Source organism: Mobula hypostoma, chromosome 4, assembly GCF_963921235.1.
Source record: "Mobula hypostoma chromosome 4, sMobHyp1.1, whole genome shotgun sequence".
NCBI lineage: Eukaryota > Metazoa > Chordata > Chondrichthyes > Myliobatiformes > Myliobatidae > Mobula > Mobula hypostoma.
The window spans coordinates 87,787,165-87,808,123 of record NC_086100.1 but is presented as its reverse complement, the minus strand read 5'-3'; the positions used below and the strand labels follow the sequence as shown (position 1 = coordinate 87,808,123).

The window sequence follows — 20,959 nt, the reverse complement described above, 5'->3', positions numbered from 1 at the left end:
TTAGAGTGTTGTGAAATAGAATAAGCCTAATGCCGGAGGGGTAGCAACTGTTCTTGAACCTGCTGGTGTAAGTCCTGAGGCTCTCATGCCTTCTAACTGACGGCAGCAGTGAGAAAACAGCATGGCTGGGTGGTGAGAATCTTTGATGATGGACGCTGCTTTTTTATGACAGCATTTGGTGTAGATATGTTCAATGGCTGGGAAGGCCTTACCCATGGTGTACTGGGCCAAATCCTGTACCTTTTGTAGGATTTTCTGCTCAAAGGCATTGGTGGTCCCATACCAGACCATAATGCAGCCATTCAGCACACTTTCCACCACACACCTACAGTTGAAGTCAGAAGTTTACATACACTTAGGTTGAAGTCATTAAAACTCATTGTTTAACTACCCCACAGATTTCATATTAGCAAACTATAGTTTTGGCAAGACGTTGAGGACATCAACTTTGTGCATGACAGAAGTAATTTTTCCAACAATTGTGTACAGACAGATTATTTCACTTTTAATTGACTATATCACAGTTCCAGTGGGTCAGAAGTTTACAAATAAAATCAAAAGAAATCAGCCAAGACCTCAGAAAAATATTGTGGACCTCCACAAATCTGGTTCATCCTTGGGAGCAATTTCCAAATGTCTGAAGGTACCACGTTCATCTATACAAACAACAGTACGCAAGTATAAACACCATGGGACCACGCAGCCGTCATACCGCTCAGGAAGGAGATGCATTCTGTCTCCTAGAGATGAACGTACTTCGGCGTGAAAAGTGCAAATCAATCCCAGAACAACAACAAAGGACCTTGTGAAGATGCTGAGGAAACAGGTAGACAAGTATCTATATCCACAGCAAAACGAGTCCTATATCGACATAGCCTGAAAGACTGCTCAGCAAGGAAGAAGCCACTGCTTCAAAACCGCCATAAAAAAAGCCAGACTACAGTTTGCAAGTGCACATGGGGACAAAGATCTTACTTTTTGGAGAAATGTCCTCTGGTCTGATGAAACAAAAATTGAACTGTTTGGCCATAATGACCATCGTTATGTTTGGAGGAAAAAGGTCGAGGCTTGCAAGCCAAAGAACACCATCCCAACCGTGAAGCATGGGGGTGGCAGCATCATGTTGTGGGGGTGTTTTGCTGCAGGAGGGACTGGTGCACTTCACAAAATAGATGGCGTTATGATGAAGAGAAATTATGTGGATATATTGAAGCAACATCTCAAGACATTAGCCAGGAAGTTAAAGCTCGGTCACAAATGTGTCTTCCAAATGGACAATGACCCCAAGCATACCTCCAAAATTGTGGCAAAATTGCTTAAGGACAACAAAGTCAAGGTATTGAAGTGTCCATCACAAAGTCTGACCTCAATCTGATAGAAAATTTGTGGGCAGAACTGAAAAAGCGTGTGCGAGCAAGGAGGCCTACAAACCTGACTCAGTTACATCAGTTCTGTCTGGAGGAATGGAACAAAATTGCAGCAACTTACTGTGAGAAGCTTGTGGAAGGCTACCCAAAATGTTTGACCCAAGGTAAACAAATTAAAGGCAATGCTACTAAACACTAACAAAGTATATGTAAACTTCTAACCCACTGGGAATGTGATGATAGAAATAAAAGCTGAAATAAATCATTCTCTCTACTATTATTCTGACATTTCACATTCTTAAAATAAAGTTGTGATCTTAACTGACCTAAGACGGGGAATGTTTTCTAGGATTAAATATCAGGAATTGTGAAAAACTGAGTTTAAATGTATTTGGGTAAGGTGTATGTAAACTTCTGACTTCAACTGTATATAAGTTTGCCAAGGTTTTAGATGACATGCTGTCCAGAGGAAGCAGAGGTACTGTTGTGCTTTCTTTGCAATTACCTTTATATGATATATCCATGACAGGTCCTCTGAGATAGTAACACCCTGGAAGTTAAAGTCATTAACACTCTCCACAGTACTGGCTCATGGACCTCTGGTTTCCCTCTCCTGAAGTCTACAATCAGTTCCTTGGTCTTATTGAATGAGAGGTTATTGGTATGACACTGCTCAGCCAGATTTTCAATCCCCCTCCAGTATGCTGATTCATCACCACCTTTGATACAGTCCACAAGAGTTTAAGCCACTGGAATATGTACTTCTACACAAGATAACCATGCCCTAGATTCTTTTTTAATTAACTCATGTGAATGAATCAGAGCAAAAAAGTTTACTAAACATTTCTGATGGCGATCCATTAGGCTACATAAAATCTTGAAAGCGCACATTGGGCAGGAAACTACAATAAGGTTTGGCATGAGGCATTCATTTATCACATCTCCATTGTGCTGAGGAAGCAATGGAATTGTAGCAGGATTTAGGCAATTTGGAAGAATGGGCAAAGAAGTGGCAGCTGGAATACAGTACTGGGAAATGTATGATAATGCATTTTGTTAAAAGGAACAACAGTGCAGACTAATAGCTAAATGGGGAGAAAGTTCAAACATCAGAGGTGCAGAGAGACTTAGGAGCCCTCGTGCAAGACTCCCAGAAGGTTAATTTACAGGTTGAGTCTGTGGCACAGAAGGAAAATGCAATGCTGGTATTTATTTCAAGGGGGAAATAATATAAAAGCCAGGAGATAAAGCTGATGTTTTATAAGACACTGGTCAGGCCACACTTAGAGTATCAACAGTTTTGGGCCCCATATCTCAGAAAGGATGTCTTGTCATTGGAGAGAATCTGAAGGAAGTTCACAAGGATTGGACAGATAACAGAAATTTGCAGATATTGGGGAATGAATGGAAGAATGAACTTGATTGGAAAGATCCAAGTACCAATGGGCTGAGTGGCCTTCTTTTGAATTGTGAAACTTCAAATGTGACCTCACAAGAACAGCCTTCCCACTATCAACAATACCTAAAAGAGCCGACGGCTCATAAAGATGGCATCCATCATTAGGGACCTCCACCATCTGGGCCATGCTCTCTTCAGACAGGAGGTACAGGAGCCTGAGAACCAACACCAGGAACGAACAACAGTTTCTTCCTCAATGCCATCAGATTCTTGAATTTGCTTGAAGAACCCTAATTCTACCTTGGGATACATCTCTCTTAACTTGCACTAATGTTATGTTTACTTCTATTCAGTCATTTAAATTATGTATAATTTATGTTAATTTAAACTTACATAATATATGTTTGATATGTTGATAACATGCTGTGCTGCTACCGCAAAAAAAAGCTCATTTTCATGTGATTTCTACATTGGGTATTATGTACATAATAGACCTCAACTCAAAGCATTCACCAAAAATAACAAATTAAACTAAATTATACACATATTTTACAAGAATAAACACAATTAGAACAGAGAAAAACACAAAAATTGCCATGTAGTGGTCATATTGTTGCTATGCTGAGGTAGTGATTAGGGATGTGTAGGTTGGCAAATGGTTGAAGGGAAGTATCTGTTCTTGAACCTATTGACGTGGGAGTTCAGGCTGTGATACATAACTCACTGCCCAAAATCTTTTTTTTTAAACACAGATCATAATTTGTCCTATGTACCCAAAAGTGGTCAGTATTTTGAACAAATGAAAGGAACATTAAGGAAAGGAATGAAAGAGAAGCAACTGGCATTGAAGAAGTTAACAGCAGAGAACTGAGAATCACAACATTACTGAGTGTGCAGTGTAATAAATAACAACTTTATATAGCTGCGAATCAGCACTTTAGAAATGACATAATTGGGCTGCAGGATTACAAAGAAGTGTAATTAGTCGTTTCTTGTGGTTAAATGAGAAGCTAAAGGCAGAATTTATGTGGCCAATTTTCTGAGTGTTTGCTGCCAGCAAGTAAACTTTGCCCAGCACAAAGCTTGCCAAATCAGCCTTATAGCTTAGAAGGCATTAACACCAGTATGAATATAACACACTCATGGGATCCTTTTAATCTCCATTTTAATGGAGACGTGAGCCGACTGAAAACAAATGGGCCAAAGCCTTTGGTAACAGGTACTTTTGGATTATGGACCAGATGTGATGTAAAGGCTCCAAAGCAATGTTTCAAGAACTATAGAGGAATTCTCCCTGGCAGGAGGGGAATGAGGGTGAGAGCAAGTACTTCTCGCTTAACCTTTATCTGTGAATAAACACCAGCAGGAGCAAGTTAAATGGCCACTTACTTGCTTGTTTATTGGATCATTGAACTGTTTCATTGACCTGAATTACACAGTGATTTCACAGTAAATGAGGAAAAACAGATCCTCCAGCAAAGAGGCCTTGCCTTTTAAAGTGCTCCAAACCATTCTTTATCTTCTGGAAGAATGGGGTTTCATTTTCTGAGCAGCCACAACTTCTGGCAGCACTGGGTGGACTCGTCCCAGGGAGTGTTGTTTGGGGGAGGGTGGGGGGGTGGTGTTGGAGGCGGGTCTGGTAAGCCACAGAAGGTGCAGCTGCTGGGATGGGTTGTGGGTGTTGGGAAGAAACCACTAGGAGTTGGCTGCAGGTGAGTGGAGAGGGAAACAATTGGAAATGGAGAAGGGAGAAGAGAGCGGGTGGGCAAGTGTAGCTGGACTGTGGAGTGTGTCAAGTTGAAGGCCGGGGAGCTGGGTGCAGACGAGGTGGGGAAAGTGGGAAGTGGAGAGAAATGGGTAAAGGAGGAGGGAGGGAGGGGAAAATAGTATATGCATGTACGTGTGCAAGCATAGAAAATGTGTGTCTGTGCATGAAAGGGAGCTGGAAGTATGTAAAAAAAGCGCAAATGTTGGTGCAAGCACAGGAAAGAGCATGGAAGAGTGAGTGCAAAACAGAGAAAAATGTCCTGGCAGCAAACTCTGGTCTTAACTCACATTACATCTCCTTCCCATGATTTTACTCCCTTCAAGACCACAATCGTAACCAGGATGAAACCTCTGCCCCATGTTAAAATAAAGTCACAAACATGAAGCTTCTGTTTTACACAGCAATGAAAGCAGGTCACTTGTTACTCTGAAGAAATGCTCAAGAGAAATGTGCCCCGGGGCAACATCCACAAACAAAATATACATTTGATTTAATTGGGAATTTCGATCTATTGTAACATCCTAATTTTCCCTATTACTTTGAAGGTACTGTGGAAGTGCTCCAAATGTGTCTTCCTCTGTCTCTCAAGGTACTGGTACTTCACTGTCACATTTGTGTTTTGGCTGTTGAACAGTAAAATCTAGATTCAACTCACTCACATTGTCTTCTCCCTTCCCTTATCAGTGTTACTCAGCTTAAGATGCTGACTGCAGTGTAGAATTTGACAGGATGGAACTAATACCTGCACTGTTGGCTATTTTTCACAGTTTAATAGGACAGATTATGAAATCTTCACAGTGAAAGCAGACTGGGTACTGAACATGGCAACATCGCCCCAAGATATCTGGACAAACTTTGACTTACAATAGTGCAGGATAAATGGTCTGAAATGTTCATTGGTTCTCTTGACACAGATGCTGCCTGAAACACTGAGTATTTTTTGTGTTTATCTGAGATTTCCAGCATTTGCAAATGGAGTAGAATTGTTTATAGACCTCCAAACAGTGATGGTGCTGTAGAGGGGCAGCATTAAACAGGAGATTAGAGACATTGTAATATGGGTCTGTAGTCACCATGGATGAGTTTTATATACAGAGACAGGTCAATAAGTTTTACCATAATGTCATGGAGGATGAGTTCTTGGAGTGTGCACAAAGAAACAATCAGAAGTTTAGCTCTCCAACGCAAAGAGTGAAGTCCTGAGCTTCAACCTGGGTGAAACAGGGAAGTACAAATACTCACAAATTTCCCACCACTGTCATCTGAACTCTCAATCATTCAGTGCTTCACCAGCTCACAAAGTAACACAGTGCCCCAGAGACTGTCACTTTGCACAGAAGAGCCTAGTACTGTACCGGAAGTGAGTAGTAGTTAGCACCAGGTGAACAGATCGTGTTATGAATGAGGTTTGAGGCTTGCAACCAGCAAGCTCAGGCAGCAGCTGATCAGTGAAAACTGTGAATTATTATCGCAGAAATTTGCATCTCAAGTCCAATTCTGTTGTATAGAATCATTGCAAAATATAAAAAATGTTCAGCCTATTGTGTCTCTGGTGGCTGTTGATCTATTAACTAACACTAATATGAGAAACTGAACCAGTCATTTGTTGGCTCACTGTCCTGATCATGAGCTGCTTCACTGACCTACATTACACAGTGACTTCACGTTCACTGAGGAAAACTAATCCTCCAGTAACAAAGCCTTGCCTTTCAAAGTGCCCTAATCTATCTTCATTCTTCTGAGAGAATGGAGCTCTAATTTTTGCAGAGCCACGTAGAACATCAGCTTCAGACAGCTTTTAGTGGACCAGATTGAAAAGGTCAGGGTATCGATGCCTGAGACGAGGTATGGGCCAGTTCAGATCACTGCTCGAAGCAGCAGGACCCAGTGTTTGGACGGAGAATTAAGTGTCGGGCCATATTGAAAAGGTCAGGGTGTAGAGGCCCAAGGTGAGGCGGAGGCTGGTTCAGATCACTACTCCACGAAGTTCACTCAGCTCTGCACCGAACTATTGGACTCACTTGCGGACTTCAATTCAGAAACACTATTTGCTTGCGGTTGCTGTCAGCATGATTATTTTCATATTGCACATTGGGCATTGGACGGTCTTTTTTATATGGGTTCCTTTTTATTGGCATTATGTGGTTTTTATTCTCTGCACACTGAGTGTTAGACAGTCTTCTTTACATATATTCTTTTTTGAGTGTCTGTTTCATGGCTGCCTGTAGGAGACAAATCTCAAGGTTGTATAATGCACACATACTTTGATAATAAATGTACTTTGAACTTCTAGAGGTCTTCGGGGTGCAGGGGGGAGGGAATGAATCAAAATCAGCAATCAGGAACAGTATTGGAGTCTGCGAACGGCAACATTTGGGAAAGGGTTAGACTCACCATAAGGGAGAGTGGCTGGTTAGCTGTTGTTGGTGAGAAGGGGGATGGGGAAGGGAAAGGAGAGGAAGGCAGGCTCGGAGAATGTCATCAGATTTTGAAATCCGCAGAGGTGGTTGACTGAAGAGTAAGGTGGGAGAAATGTTTAAAGTGACACTAGTTGAAAATATATTTGGAGTTCTCTCAGTGTCTTCAGCCAGTATTTCTTCCTCAAATACCAGAGCTAAAGAAATGGTAGTGGGCAGGGGTAGAGTGATGCAATAATGCTGGAAGGATAGTCCCAGTGAAAAGAAATCTAGAATGCTCATGAGAAAAGACAGAACCAAATTATACCAGGAAGGGAAAGGGCATAAATTAACACACAAGTAATTGTGGCCCAGATAGTAAAATATAGTTTTAAGTCAAGGGTTGACACAGTGGTGCAGCAAGTTGTGTAGCTGTCTCACAGCACCAGCAAGCTGGGATTGATCTGACCTCTGGTGCTGTCTTGGTGGAGTTTGCACATTATCTCAGTGTCCATGCAGGTTTTCTCCCACTTTGCAAAGATACATTGGTAGGAAAAAATGGTGACTGTAATGTCTAGATTGATAGCAGGACAATCCGAGAGGAGTTAACTAGCTAAAGTAAACTGTAGGGAAATAAGTGGAGGAATAGGACTGAGAGGAACGCGCTGTAAGCTAGCACAGATACAATGGGCTGAAAGGCTCCTTTGCTATATCACAAGGATATGTGATAAGTATGATATATAACAAAAAAGCCATTGCAAAATTAGTGTGTCATCAGAATGTGTGAACAAAATTTTTGTGTGAGCACACAAAATTAGAATATTGGAACAAACTTAGAGGAAATGTAAAATCAGACAATAAAGAACTTCTATAAGTAGATAAAAAGAGAAAGATTATTGAAGACAAATGCTCACTAAAGTTGGAAACTGGATAATGTATGATGGGAAAAATCATAGTAGAAAAATTGAACAAATTTCCCTTTTTAGGGAATCAAGAACTAGAGGACACAGATTTAATATGGGACGGGAGAAATTTCATTGGAATCAGAGGGGTAGCTTCTTCACCTAGAGGCTAATCTGTATTTGAGGTGATCTGCCAGAGGGACTGGTTAAGGCAGGTACATAAACTACATTTAAAGGGTACTTGGACAAGTACATGGATAGGAAAGGGATATCAGAATCCCATTTAATATCTCCTGCATATTTCGTGAAATTTGTTAACTTTGCAGCAGTAGTACAATGCAATACATGTGAGTATAGAAAATAAATAAATGAATTACAGTGTGTATATTAAATAGTTAAATTTAAAAATAGTGCAAAAACAGCGGAAAAAAATCTTAAAAAGTGAGTTAGTGTTCATGCATTCATTGGGATATGGGCCAAACACTGACAAGTGGGACTAGCTTAGATGGGCATCTTTGTGAACCAGTCCTGCTGAAGGGTCTCGGCCTGAAACATCAACTGTTTACTATTTTCCATAGATGCAGCCTGCCCTGTTGAGTTCCTCCAGCATTTTGTATGTGTTTTGCAGAAAAAGAGGGAGTTCAATTTCTAGGTGCCAAGAGGCAATTAAGGGGTGTGAGGAGAGAGTGGGAAAACAATACTGCGAAAGAGTATCAGGCACAACTTACTGAATGGTGGAGTAACTCGATGAGTTAATAGCCTACTCATTCTCCTTCGCTTCTGTATTCGATGTCTCACCATGGGTGAGATATTTTCCTGTACAAGCTTCAGATATAATGGCACTACAGTTAAGGAACAGTACTTGGCTGGTGCTGTCTATCATTACTGGTATTTGAGGTGAAGGTCTCTTAGGGTTTCTCATCCTTGCTTGCCTTAACTGATGCTCACTCAATGTCAGTGAACAGGCAACTTTACAGAGAGGGACACAGCAGCAGATCAAGTGCAGAAACACTTAATTGTCCTCCTTCCAGCCTTATATCAATGAGGTAATTATAGACTCCAATTTCATTTGGAAATAGCAAACTTCCCACAGACAGAACTAATTTCAACATATCACAGTTCTACATAGATACTATTGCACCAAGGCACTACCATATGAGATCTCTGGCTAAAACCATGATTCCCAGTTTGCCTTCAGTCATGTTCTGGGATAAGGATTCATATGATACAAAGACAGGTTAGATTGGATATCAGACACCAAACACTGCCTAACACCATGAATGATGATCAGCTCTTTATCTGTCTAAGGAAAGCAAAGAACGTTCTGCATTAACTGGAGAATATTACTAGCAATTTGTCAGTACCTTCTTCTGCGGGTGAGGTTGGCAAATTGAGTGGCTGCCTGTGGTTTGAAGCTCACCATGGCTGGCGTCTGTACAGTGCTTACTAGCATTGTTGCTATTGGTCGCTCTTGGGGTTGGCCGCAAACCTTACTCACCTGCAATACAAAAATACACATAAAGACTAATATCAGTGTAAATGTAACGAGGTGCAGAATGGTTGCAGAATTGTAGATGAAGTTAACACCAATGTAAATATTTTCCAAATATCATTTCATTCCAGATGCTGAGAACCTAAGGGAGGCTTCAGTGATGGGTAATGCGTAATAAAAAATGCCGAAGTTAGTTAACTCAGAACATCTAGATAAATCCCTCAAGTCTGTATATTCAACTACGTATTGTGTGTACTCTTAGCATCCTGCTGACTTCCACATGTTCCCATTTAAAATTAAATATACTTCAGTGCTTCTGCAGAAATTGTACAGAATCCAACATCAGCCATCAGCATTCTGGGGAATGCTATTAACAAGAACCACACTGAATCAGTCACATTTGTAAATACTAAGGTTGCAAGAGCTGATCAGAGGATGGGTATCCTTTAGTGAGTGGCTCACCTCCTAATACTCCAAGACCTTCCCACCACCTACATGGCACATATCAGTAGTGTGATCCAGTACTCTCGACTTCCTGGACATGTGCAGCTCCAATAATACACAAGGAGCCTGACACTATCCACAACAAAGCAGTCTGCTTGTTTGTAAATCCCATTACCTATGCTGAACATTCATTCCCTCACCACCGATGCTTTGTAGCTACAATATGTATCTATTAAAAAGTACATTGCAGTTACTTAACCTGCTACTTCAACACAACTTTCCAAATCTGTGATCTCTGCAGCCAAGAGCAACAACAGAATCAGGTAACACAACTTACAAGCCTCCTTCAAAGTCACATACAATCCTGAATATAACTCAATAATGTAAAAATTGACAAAAAAAACACTTAAGACATGAGAACAGATAGCCAAAAGTTTAGTTTAGTTTAAGGAGTGCCTAGATTAAAGTTAGAAAATGAGGTGGAGTAATTACAAGAATTCCAAGACTCAGACCCTTGGTTGTTAAAAACAACTTTATCAATGGTACAATGCTTAAATTAAGGATTTTCAAATAGTGAACAGAATATATATAGCTATCTTGCAGGGTTGTGAAACTGGAGAAGGCTGCAGAGTTATAAAAGGAGCAAGTTCAGGGGGGATTTGAAAACTAACATAAAATTTTAACATGGCTTGTGGGATCCAAAGTAAATTTGGCATTATATGACTGGGATATAAATGGAACTTGAAGACTTGAGCTTTATGGAGAACAAAATGAGAAAGAGTACTTCAGGGCACTACTAGATGCAACGAAGACACTGCTTGGCTGTCAGATGAAGTGAATTGCGGATGGGCACAGTCCTGGAAACAGAAGGTCCAAAGGATGGCAAAGACACCAGATTGGAAATTCATCAGCAATTATGACCTTCAATGGTTGGGTACATCCCCAGACGGTTTGCCAGGAACAGTTTGAGAGTTTCTGTTTCAGGAATGGAGTCTGCACTTGGGAATCAAAATCAACTGGCTAAATTTTCCGTCGTGAAAGTGGTGCACTAGCCTTAATAGCAAGAGAATCTATGTGCAAAAGTTAATGGATCTCACTGTGATGATACAGAGCCTTGGTGAGACCAAACCTGGAACAGTGTACACCATTTCAGTATCCTTACTGTAAAAACAATATAATTGCCAGAGAAGAAGTGTGGTAAAGTATCATAGACCGGTTTCTACAATGGTGGATCTGTCCCAAAACAAGATGAGATTGATTATAGCTCTATTCCCTAGATGGAAGAATGAGAGGTGATTCAATATTTTTATCTAGAGAGCCCAATAGAGAAGATGCATCAAAGATGGCTTCTCTAGCTAAAACTAAAAGGCACAATCTCAAGATGTGTGAAGAGGGGATCAGGTTAAAATAAGGAGAAATTTATTCACTCAGAGGATGGCAAATTGATGGAATTCTCAATCATTGATTGCATGATAATTGTGTTGGAGATAGATCAGCCATGATCTTATTGAATGGCAAATGGATTCCTCCTGCTCCTCATTTCTTCTCATTAAGTTCTAACTACTTAGCTGAAAGAGATTCTTACTTCTCACCACCAGATATTAGACAGTCTGAAAACTTTGACCAAGTGGACAGGTAGACAAAGATTCTGATGCTGTTCAAAGTTCAATGCTGCCAGCATACAGACAAGGGTGCAAAAATAGATTCTCTAGTTATCACCAGAGAGATGAGAATAGTTGCAGGGACGTGCAGTTCCATATATGGTGGTAAAATTAGAGAAGTTTTGAAAGGAATATGGTGGTCAACTGTATAAAAAGTTGTACAGTAGATCATATGGAATGAAGAAAGAATTTGGTCAGTCACCTAGAATGGTTGACCTTAGAGTTGGTTTAGTACAGTGACAGGCTGGAACCCAACTGAACAGATTTAAACAAAACATTCCAATAAAGATGGGGCATAATTCAAGCACATTTCATTTCCAAACAAATTTGGAGATGGTGTCATTTTTTGAAAGGACTGAGAGGGATAAACAGCTGTCTTTTGGGGGAAGTCACTATTATTATTTCTGTCATTACCCATAGGGATATGAAATTAGTTTTACAAATTATTCACAGGCACAGCTCCATGCTAAGCTGCAGAGGTCAGCTTCACACGGAAGTCGTTAGTTCTGCCAGACAACAAGTGCTCCCAGACAGTGAACACAAAATCCTTGCAGCAGACCGTTCCCAAAGCTAAACCTGACCAAAGCATCACTGGCAAGTCTACAGTACCCAATCCACAAGTTGCAACGCCCAAGGTCTATCTACAAAGTTCACACAAACAGCATTGCATCAAAATGGATATTTATTGGATATTTATTGGTGTGACAGTAAAATAAAAAGGGACATTCCATAGATGCTGGAAATCCAAAGCAACACACAAAATGCTGGAGGAACTCAGCAGGGCAGGCAGCATCCATGGAAATGAACAAATGGTTGACATTTTGGGCTGAGACCCTTCTTCAGGGCTGTAAAGGAAGGGGGAGGATGCCAGAATGAAAAGGTGGGGGAGGGGGGAAGGAGGATAGCTAGAAAGTGACAAGTGAAGGCAGATGAGTGAGAAAGGTAAAGGATTGAAGAAGGAGGAACCTGATAGGGGAGGAGAGTGGATCATGGGAGAAAGGAAAAGAGGAGGGAATGCAAGTGGAGGTGATAGGCAAGTGAGAAGAGTTAAGAGGCCAGAGAATGGAAGAGGGCGGGAAAGTATTTTTTACAAGAAAAAAAACTGATATTGATGCAATGAAGTAGGATGCTACCCTGACGGAGTATATGATGTTGTCCTCCACCCTGAGGTTGACCTCATTGTGGCACAAGGCAAGGCCAAGGACCGACATATCGGAATGGGAATAGTCATCAGAATCAGAATTAAAATATTTGGTCACCAGGAAATTCTGCTTTTGGCAGATGGCACAGAGGTACTTGATGAAGTGGTCCCCCAATTTATGATGGGTCTCACCAATATAGAGGAGACTACATTGGGAGCACTGGACACAGTAGATGACCCCAGCAGATTCAAGGACATAGCTGCATATTAACCAGTTGCAATCCAATCTGAAGGTCATGCTTATTGAGCAAGAACTGTATTATAGGAGAGGTTCTTAATTCCCAGTGATCAAGTAGGTCCAGCTTGTAGACTAGAGTGCTACAGGTTTATATGATGGACTGCACTCGATTCAGCAGATTGCAAAATAGAACAACATTCAGCTCAATACCTCGATGCTAAGCTTAGAGAAACAGAAAATAATTGGAACTCTAGGCAGGTCATGAAACAACTGATTTGCTGACCTTGGGTTCTGTTGAGTAATCAAATTGAAAAGCATGGATGTTCTTTTAAAACAAATTTGGTTCTGACTGCCTATTTATCGTAGGGCCTGCCAACTGTAATAAGGATGTGCTGGAAAATAATACTGTGCATGAGACAAAATGGAAGATACAGTATGCTTCTACTAGCATCTAAATTAAAGAACTCAGGACCCCACTCCTAATCATCAAACTCAACTCGTAAGCACAAGCATCCCTTTTAACTGCCCTCCTGGGCAAATATTTGCATGTTTGCTCTGTTCAAGTAATACTTGATATCTTGTATTCTAACTTGTCATAATCAGCTAAATAATGATGATATGTCTAACAGAGAGGTGTGGATGTAGATATTACCAGGGAATCATCTACAGTTTGCATGTCAGACAGAAAATAAAATTACCTCCTGTTGGCCAGCTGCCTATTTCTGACTGACAACACATATTAAGAAGGCCTCCCTTTGAATAAAACAAAGGCTTTCCGGGGCTCAACTCTAAATTTATCTGCAAAAACAGGTGAATCAACATGGTAATATTTAGTTTAAATCAATAGCGCATAAAATGAGGAGTGGAATGCTTGCTGATTGGCACACCTTATGCCATTTATTTACGGTTTTGTTATTTTATGCTTTATATAACCATACTCCTTTATAACACGGAAAGCAGCCATTTCAGCCCATCAAGTCAATGCCAGCTGACAGAGCTATCCCATCCCCAGATTCTACCACTCACCTAGGCACTAGGGGAAATTGGCAGTGGCCAATTAACCTTCCAACTCACATATCTTTGGAATTAGGAAGGAAACTAGAGAAAAGCCGCACAGTCACAGGGAGAACACACAAACTCCATATAGACAACACCAACACCAAGTGTCAGGCTTGAAAAACAGCAGTTTAACTAGCTATGCCACTGAAGCAATGCTTGCACATCATATGGCACAATTATGTATCATTGCTCAGGCTTTAATTTACCATTCCTAAGACTTCACCACAAATTATTGGTTGAGTTGTCTGGTTTTATATTTCTACGTTAAGGATGTTCTGCATCACTTGAGAAACTTATAAAGTTCCTACACATCTCACTGCCTCAGAAACGCCGCTTACATAATTCAAGGACCTCTTCTACCCCAGTCATTCTCTCCTCTCCCTGATCAGGCAGATGACGACAAAAGCTGGAGAACATGTAACACCAGCTCTAGGCCACCTTCTCTCATGCTGTTACAAGATTCTTAAGAAGATGTAACACTAGATTCTGCATTTTTTAATCCTTTAATATACTTATGCATGAAATTATCTGTCTAGAAGGAACACAGACAAAAGCTTTTCACTATATCTCAGGATGTGTGCAATAACAAGCAAATTAATATCAGCTGAACATTAAAATTAGCTCACCAGAAATTGGTATAATATTATAAACCAGAAGTTTATACTGACTGCAGTTTGACTGTCCAATCCCCTAAAGGAGCTGTGAAGAGTGATTACACAACTTTAAGGCAGCATCATAAACCATGGTGACGAGATCCCCGGATTAGAAAGATGGACAAAGCAGTGGTTTCCGAATGAGATCCAAATCAGCTTACAGTTAGACCCATAAGACATAGGAGCAGCATTTGGCCATTCAGCCCATCGAGTCTGCTCTGTCATTCCTTCATGGCTGATCCTGGATTCCAGTCAACCCCACACACCTGCCTTTTCGCCATATCCTTTGAAACCCCTAACGATCAGGGAACAATCAATTTTTGCCTTAAATATATGCACAGACTTGGCCTGCACTGCAGTCTGTGGCAGAGTATTCCACAGATTTACTACTCTCTGGCTAAAAAAATTCCTCACTGCTTCTGTTCTAAAGGGTCACCCCTCAGTTTTGAGGCTGTGCCCTGTGGTTCTGGATACCCACACCAGAGAAAACATCCTCTCCACATCTACCTTATCTAGTCCTTTCAACTTTCAGTAGGTTTCAAAGAGATCCCCCGCATTCTTATAAATTCTAGTGAGTACAGGCCCAAATCTGCCAAAAGTTCCTCATACGTTAACCCCTTCATTCCCAGAATCATCCTTGTGAACCTCCTCTAGACTCTCTCCCATGACAACACATCCTTTCTGAGATATGGGGCCCAAAACTGTTGTCAATATTTCAAGTGTGGCCTTACTAGTGTCTTATAAAAGCTCAGCATTATCTCTTTGTTTTTATATTCTATTCCCCTTGAAATAAATGCCAACATTGCATTTGCCTTCTTTACCACAGACTCAGTCTGTAAATTAACCTTCTGGGAGTCTTGCACAAGGACTCCTCAGAGCCTCTGCACCTCTGATGTTTGAACCTTCTCACCATCTAGATAATAGTCCACACTATTGTTCCTTTTACCAAAATGCATTATCATACATTTCCCAACACTGTATTCCATCTGCCACTTCTTTGCCTATTCTTCCAATTTGTCTAAGTCCTGCTGCAATTCCATTGCTTCCTCAGCACTACCTACTCCTTCACCTATGTTTGTATTATTCGCGAACTTTGCCACAAACCCATCAATTCCATTATCTAAATCATTGACAAACAATGTGAAAAGTAGCAGTCCCAATACTGATCCCTGAGGAAAACCCCTAGTCACTAGCAGTCAACCAGAAAAGGCCCCCCTTTATTCCCAGTCGCTGCCTCCTGTCAGCCATTCCACTATCCATGCCAGTATCTTTCCTATAACACCATAGAATTTTATCTTAAGCAGCCTCATGTGTAGCACCTTATCAAATGCCTTCCAAAAATCCACTGCCTCCCCTTTGTCCACCCTGCTTGTCACTTCCTTGAAGAACTCTAACAGATTTGGCAGGTAAGATTTCCCTTTACAGAAACCATGCTGACTTTGATTTATTTTATCATTTGTCTCTAAGTACCACGAAACCTCATCCTTGATAATAGACTCCAACACTTTCCCAACCACTAAGGTCAGGCTAACTGGCCTACAAGTGTTCCCTGTCCTCTCAGAGAATCTGAACAAGGATAAAAAGTCAACAGCAGCCATACACAAAGAACTCAAATGATCTAAAGGCCTATTAGTAAGGTCGCTAACTCTCTACCATTTTCTAGGAATTTAAAACAAATATTCAGGACATTTTTTCTGAACCAATAGCACAAATGAGTGATAAAAATAACATTTTTTTTGTATAAAGTTGACACTTTGAACCAGGACTAACGAAGGATCTCCAAAAATATCAACTGTTGTTACATTCTTTCCATAGATGTTGCTTGATCTAATGAGATCCTCCAGTGTTTTATATGTGTTGTTCTGGATTTCTGGAATCTTATGTTTATAGCTCTTTGCTATTGTTATCTCCCAGTTTGAGAAACGAGATTGTTTGGCCAACAGTTGAGAATCATCTGATCTATTAGTGTTCTACTTTGTGGAGAAGTTTTGTGAGGGTGGAAGTAGTAGGTAACTACTGGGGCAAGAGGGAAATGTATCCTTTGTCCAGCACTGTAAAGTTCAAAATTGGAGGTAAAATTTATTATCAAAATACATATATGTCACCATATACAATCTTGAGATTAACTTTCTTGTGGGCATACTCAGCAAATCTATAGAATAGTAACTATAACAGAATCAGTGAAAGATCAACCAGAGTGCAGAAGAGAATGAACTGTGCAAATGCAAATATAAATAAATAGCAATAAATAATGAGAACATCAGATAATGAGATAAAGAGTCCTTAAAGTGAGATGATTGGTTGTGACAACATCAATGATGAGGCAAGTGAGTGTAGTTTCTCCCCTTTTATTCAAGATTCTGATGGTTGAGGGGTAGTAACTGTTTTTGAACCTGGTGGTGTGAGTCCTGATGCTCTTGTACCTTCTACCTGAAAGCAGCAATGAGAAGACAGCATGGCCTGGGTGGTGGGGTTCTCTGTTGATAGATGCTGCTTTCCTACGACAGCATTTTGTGTAGGTGCACTTAATGGTTGGGAGGACTTTATCTGTGATGTACTGGGCGAAATCCACTGTCTTTCGTAGGATTTTCCATTCAACAGCATTGGTGGTTCCATGCCAGGCTGTGACACAGCCTGTCAATATACTCTCTACTACACATCAATGGAAGTTTGTCAAAGTTAAACATGTAATACGGAATCTCCGCAGACTCCTAAGGAGGTAGAGGCACTGCCATGCTTTCTTCACAATTGTTCCATTAATATTTTATCCAATATGGAGCTGGGGACAGTGGAGACAGGACATCGAATACAGCAACACCAGCAGTCTATAAGATAAGTGTCAGTGACCAAGCTTTCAAATTTTTCAGTGAACTTTGACATATCATTTGTATTTCTGCAATAAAACCTTGAAGAATGTCCTCACAACGTTTTCTTGTTTGACCCAACATAAAACCAAAGACAACTTTAAATTATCTTAGCCAGATCTCACGTTGTTGCATCTGGCTCTTGCCAGCCGGTATAATATACTGCCCCTCCGCAAATCCAACATTAGACTCAATAATCTGACTAAGTTTTTTAAATCTTTCTTTAATTTCAGGAAATGAAAGAATCCTTAATTAGAGGTCAAATAATAGCTTTTCTATTAATGACATTCCACACACTATGAAGGAAAACTTACAGTGTAGAAATACCACAAAACACCGTGAAGGGAAAACAAGCCACTCCTGATATTGTCCAGGATGGGCTTCCCCAAACAGGAATTGGTGGGGGGGGGGGGGGGTGAAGAGTTTCAATTGGGACTTTTTAGTTGCCCCACACTTGTGTAGTTCTCCTCATGGGGTAATTTCCCTCATGAAATCCTTGGGCATACTGACAGGTTTACCCCCTCAAAGAATGCCTCAGAGTGAGCCGGACTGCCAGCAAGGAGTAAGGAGCTTGCTGCTACCTTAATTGATAGTAGAGGAGCACCCCAGACTCTCACCCTACAGATATTTTTTACCCCGGGGGAGCTCCAATCCAGAAATTGAGGATGGAAAACGGTGACTATATTTAATGTCAGGGTGAGATAGAGGTGGTGAAGGCTTCTGAGGGTGCTGGGAAGAGAAAGATGCACTTGATGGGGTGGAAGAAGCTTTCTCTTCTTCACCCACTGCTCTAAAAGATCTTATCATTTTGCTCAGTTTGGTCTTCACTTCCCTTGATACATTAAACCCCTGAGGTCTAAGGTTGCCAGTTAGCAAAGGTTACATCATTATTACCATTAAGAAAGTCTTTGACTACAACTACCTTGGGTCAAGAATGATGAGTTCGGAGAAGGACATAAAGATAGGGAAGGCGCTGGTGTGGGGGGCTATGAACGACGTAAAGGAAATCTGGAAGTAGAACCTGACCAGAGTTAAAAAGAGGATTTTCATAGCAATCATAGAGTCCATTCTTACATACGGATGTGAGACATGGACACTCACCAAGACTATGCAAAAGTCTCCAAATGGTTGCTATACACGAATGCTCCGGATTGCTCTTGACGTGTGTTGGCAACAGCACATGACAAACGTCGAGCTCTATAACGACCTACCGATGCTCACCACTAAAATCGAGGCGAGAAGACTGCAACTAGCGGGGCACTGTCTACGCCACCCCGAGCTACCTGCCAGCCTAGTCATCATATGGCAGCCCAAGCACGGGAGGATGAACCCTGGGCGCCCTCCCAAGACTATGGTCAACACGCTCCTAGAAGACAGCGGCGCGGCTAATGTAGATGAACTGAACACACTGATGAGGGAGAGGGAGAAGTCTGTCATCATGCCCGACGCCAGCCCCCTAGGCCTGAGTCGACGTCGTAGCAGTAGAAAGGTTACATCAGCAAGGTAGAATATACATGAAGCTCAGAGTATCATTACAGTATCGAAGTCACCAGTCCTACTGGTCAGAGCTGTATTTTTACATCTCATTCAACCACAATGCATTTGTGTTTTTAGGACTTGGTATTACCCAATGGAAGATATCATATAATGACAGGCAGTATAAATTGCCCTTGGTGTGCAGGTGACTTGTAGAATATGGGGCAAGTTGATGGCAGTGTGGGATGAATACTAAATAAGATTATTGTAAATGGGTGGTTGATGGTCAACATGAACTCAGTGAGCCAAAGGGCCTGTTCCATGTTGTATCTCTTTATGAGGTTCCTGTGGTGGGGGAGTCCAAGACCAGCGGAAACAGCCTCCGAACAGAGGGGTGTCCTTTTAGAAACGAGGTGAGGAGGAATTTCTTTAGCCAGAGTGGTGTCTGTGGAATTGAATCCAACAGGCAGCTGCGAAGGCCAAGTCATTGGGCATATTTAAGGCAGAGCTTGTTAGATTATTGATTAGTCAGGGCATAAGGGGATACAGAGAGAAGCCAGGAGATTGGGGCTAAAAGGGCAAATTGATCAGCTAGGATTAAATGGCAACCAAACTCGAAGGGCCCAATGGCATAATGCTGCTCCTATATCTTATGGACATGAAACACCCATGGGAAATCCCACATAGTCACAGGGAGAACATGCAAACTCTGCAGAGACAGCACCAGAGGTCAGGACCAGACCCAGAAGTCATTGGGGCTGCAACACTGATTCAAACACCAATGCCCGTGACCATTTCCAAATCTTCATAACAGGCCGAACTCTATGGAGCACACTCACGAAGACTAATTTATGATCATTTCACCACTTGTTGCAGGAACCAGCTGACTCATCAAGATGTTACACTCCTAACCCATTGGACCTTTTGCCTACAGACCATGGCAGTAAGTAAAGGCTATCTGTTTATTTATGAAGAGCATTGCCAGCCAAATGCTAACACAGTCCTCGCCCATACATGCATTCCAGCTATGTTGGTGAACAGTGAGTGATTAATTGATTTTCCATGGTCTATTAAGTCGAGGATTTCTGAAGCTAATTGTAGCAACCCAGCAGCTGCCTTGGGTGACCAAGTGTTAACCTTAAGATTTTGTTCACACTACCATCTAAAATAATATTAGTGCAGTTGGAATGAATGTGCAATTTTTGTGCAAAACAGGTCTTTTTGTTTTCCCTCAATTGTCAGCTCATGAGATTGTGCTGAATGTTCTTTAAAATTAAAACTGAAGTTGAAGCAGCTGTGGAACAACTGACATTCTGTGGTTGCTGAGGCTTAACCAGTTCACAATCTGGCCTTGTCTTACTTTAGTCTGCCAAATTAATTTCATCCGAGGGTGAAGTAAATGTAAGCTGTGCCTGTGAGGTGGAAATGAGATGGAGAGAGAGGGGAAAACAAAACAAAAACCTGCAGATATTGCAAATGTTTATTTTATTTAGCGATATAGCATTGTAACCAACCCTTCAGGCTCAATCAGAATCAGATTTAATATCACCGGCATACGTCATGAAATATGCTCACGGCAGCAGCACTACAATGCAATGCATGATAAAAATAGGAAAAAAAACAATTACAGTGAGTATATATAAAAAATAGTACCGTGACAATGAGAAGGGGGCATGCCCTAGGTGATGAGGGCCCTTAATAGTGGACGCTACCTTTCTGGGGCATTGCTCCTTGAAGCTGTCTTGGATACTACAGAGGCTAGTGCCCATGATGGAGCTGACTAATTTTACAACTTTCTGTAACTTCTTTTGATCTTGTACTGTAGCTCCCATCTCCGCTCCCCCCCCCCAACACCAGACAGAGATGCAGTCTGTCAGAACACTCTCCGTGTTATATCTCTAGAAGCTTTCAAGTATGTTAGGTGACAAACCAAATCTCCTCAAACACCGAATGAAATGTAGCCTCTTTCTCGCCTTCTTCGTAGCAGCATCGATATGTTGGGGCCAGGTTAGATCCTCAGAGATACTGACATGTAGGAACTTGAAATTGCTCACTCTCTCCACTTCTGATCCTCTAGGAGGATTGGTCCGTCTTACCTC

At 41.3% G+C, this 20,959-nt stretch overlaps 1 protein-coding gene across 3 annotated transcripts in view; it reads right to left on the bottom strand.

The window, feature by feature from the left end:
- gpc5b (glypican 5b) overlaps nucleotides 1-20,959 on the bottom strand; it is a 648,632-nt gene that overhangs the window by 419,394 nt on the left and 208,279 nt on the right. For all 3 annotated transcript variants that reach the window (XM_063046140.1, XM_063046141.1, XM_063046142.1), the window contains exon 4: nucleotides 9,197-9,330. In XM_063046140.1, coding sequence (XP_062902210.1) covers nucleotides 9,197-9,330 — 134 coding nt within the window. The remainder of the gene's footprint in view (nucleotides 1-9,196; nucleotides 9,331-20,959) is intronic.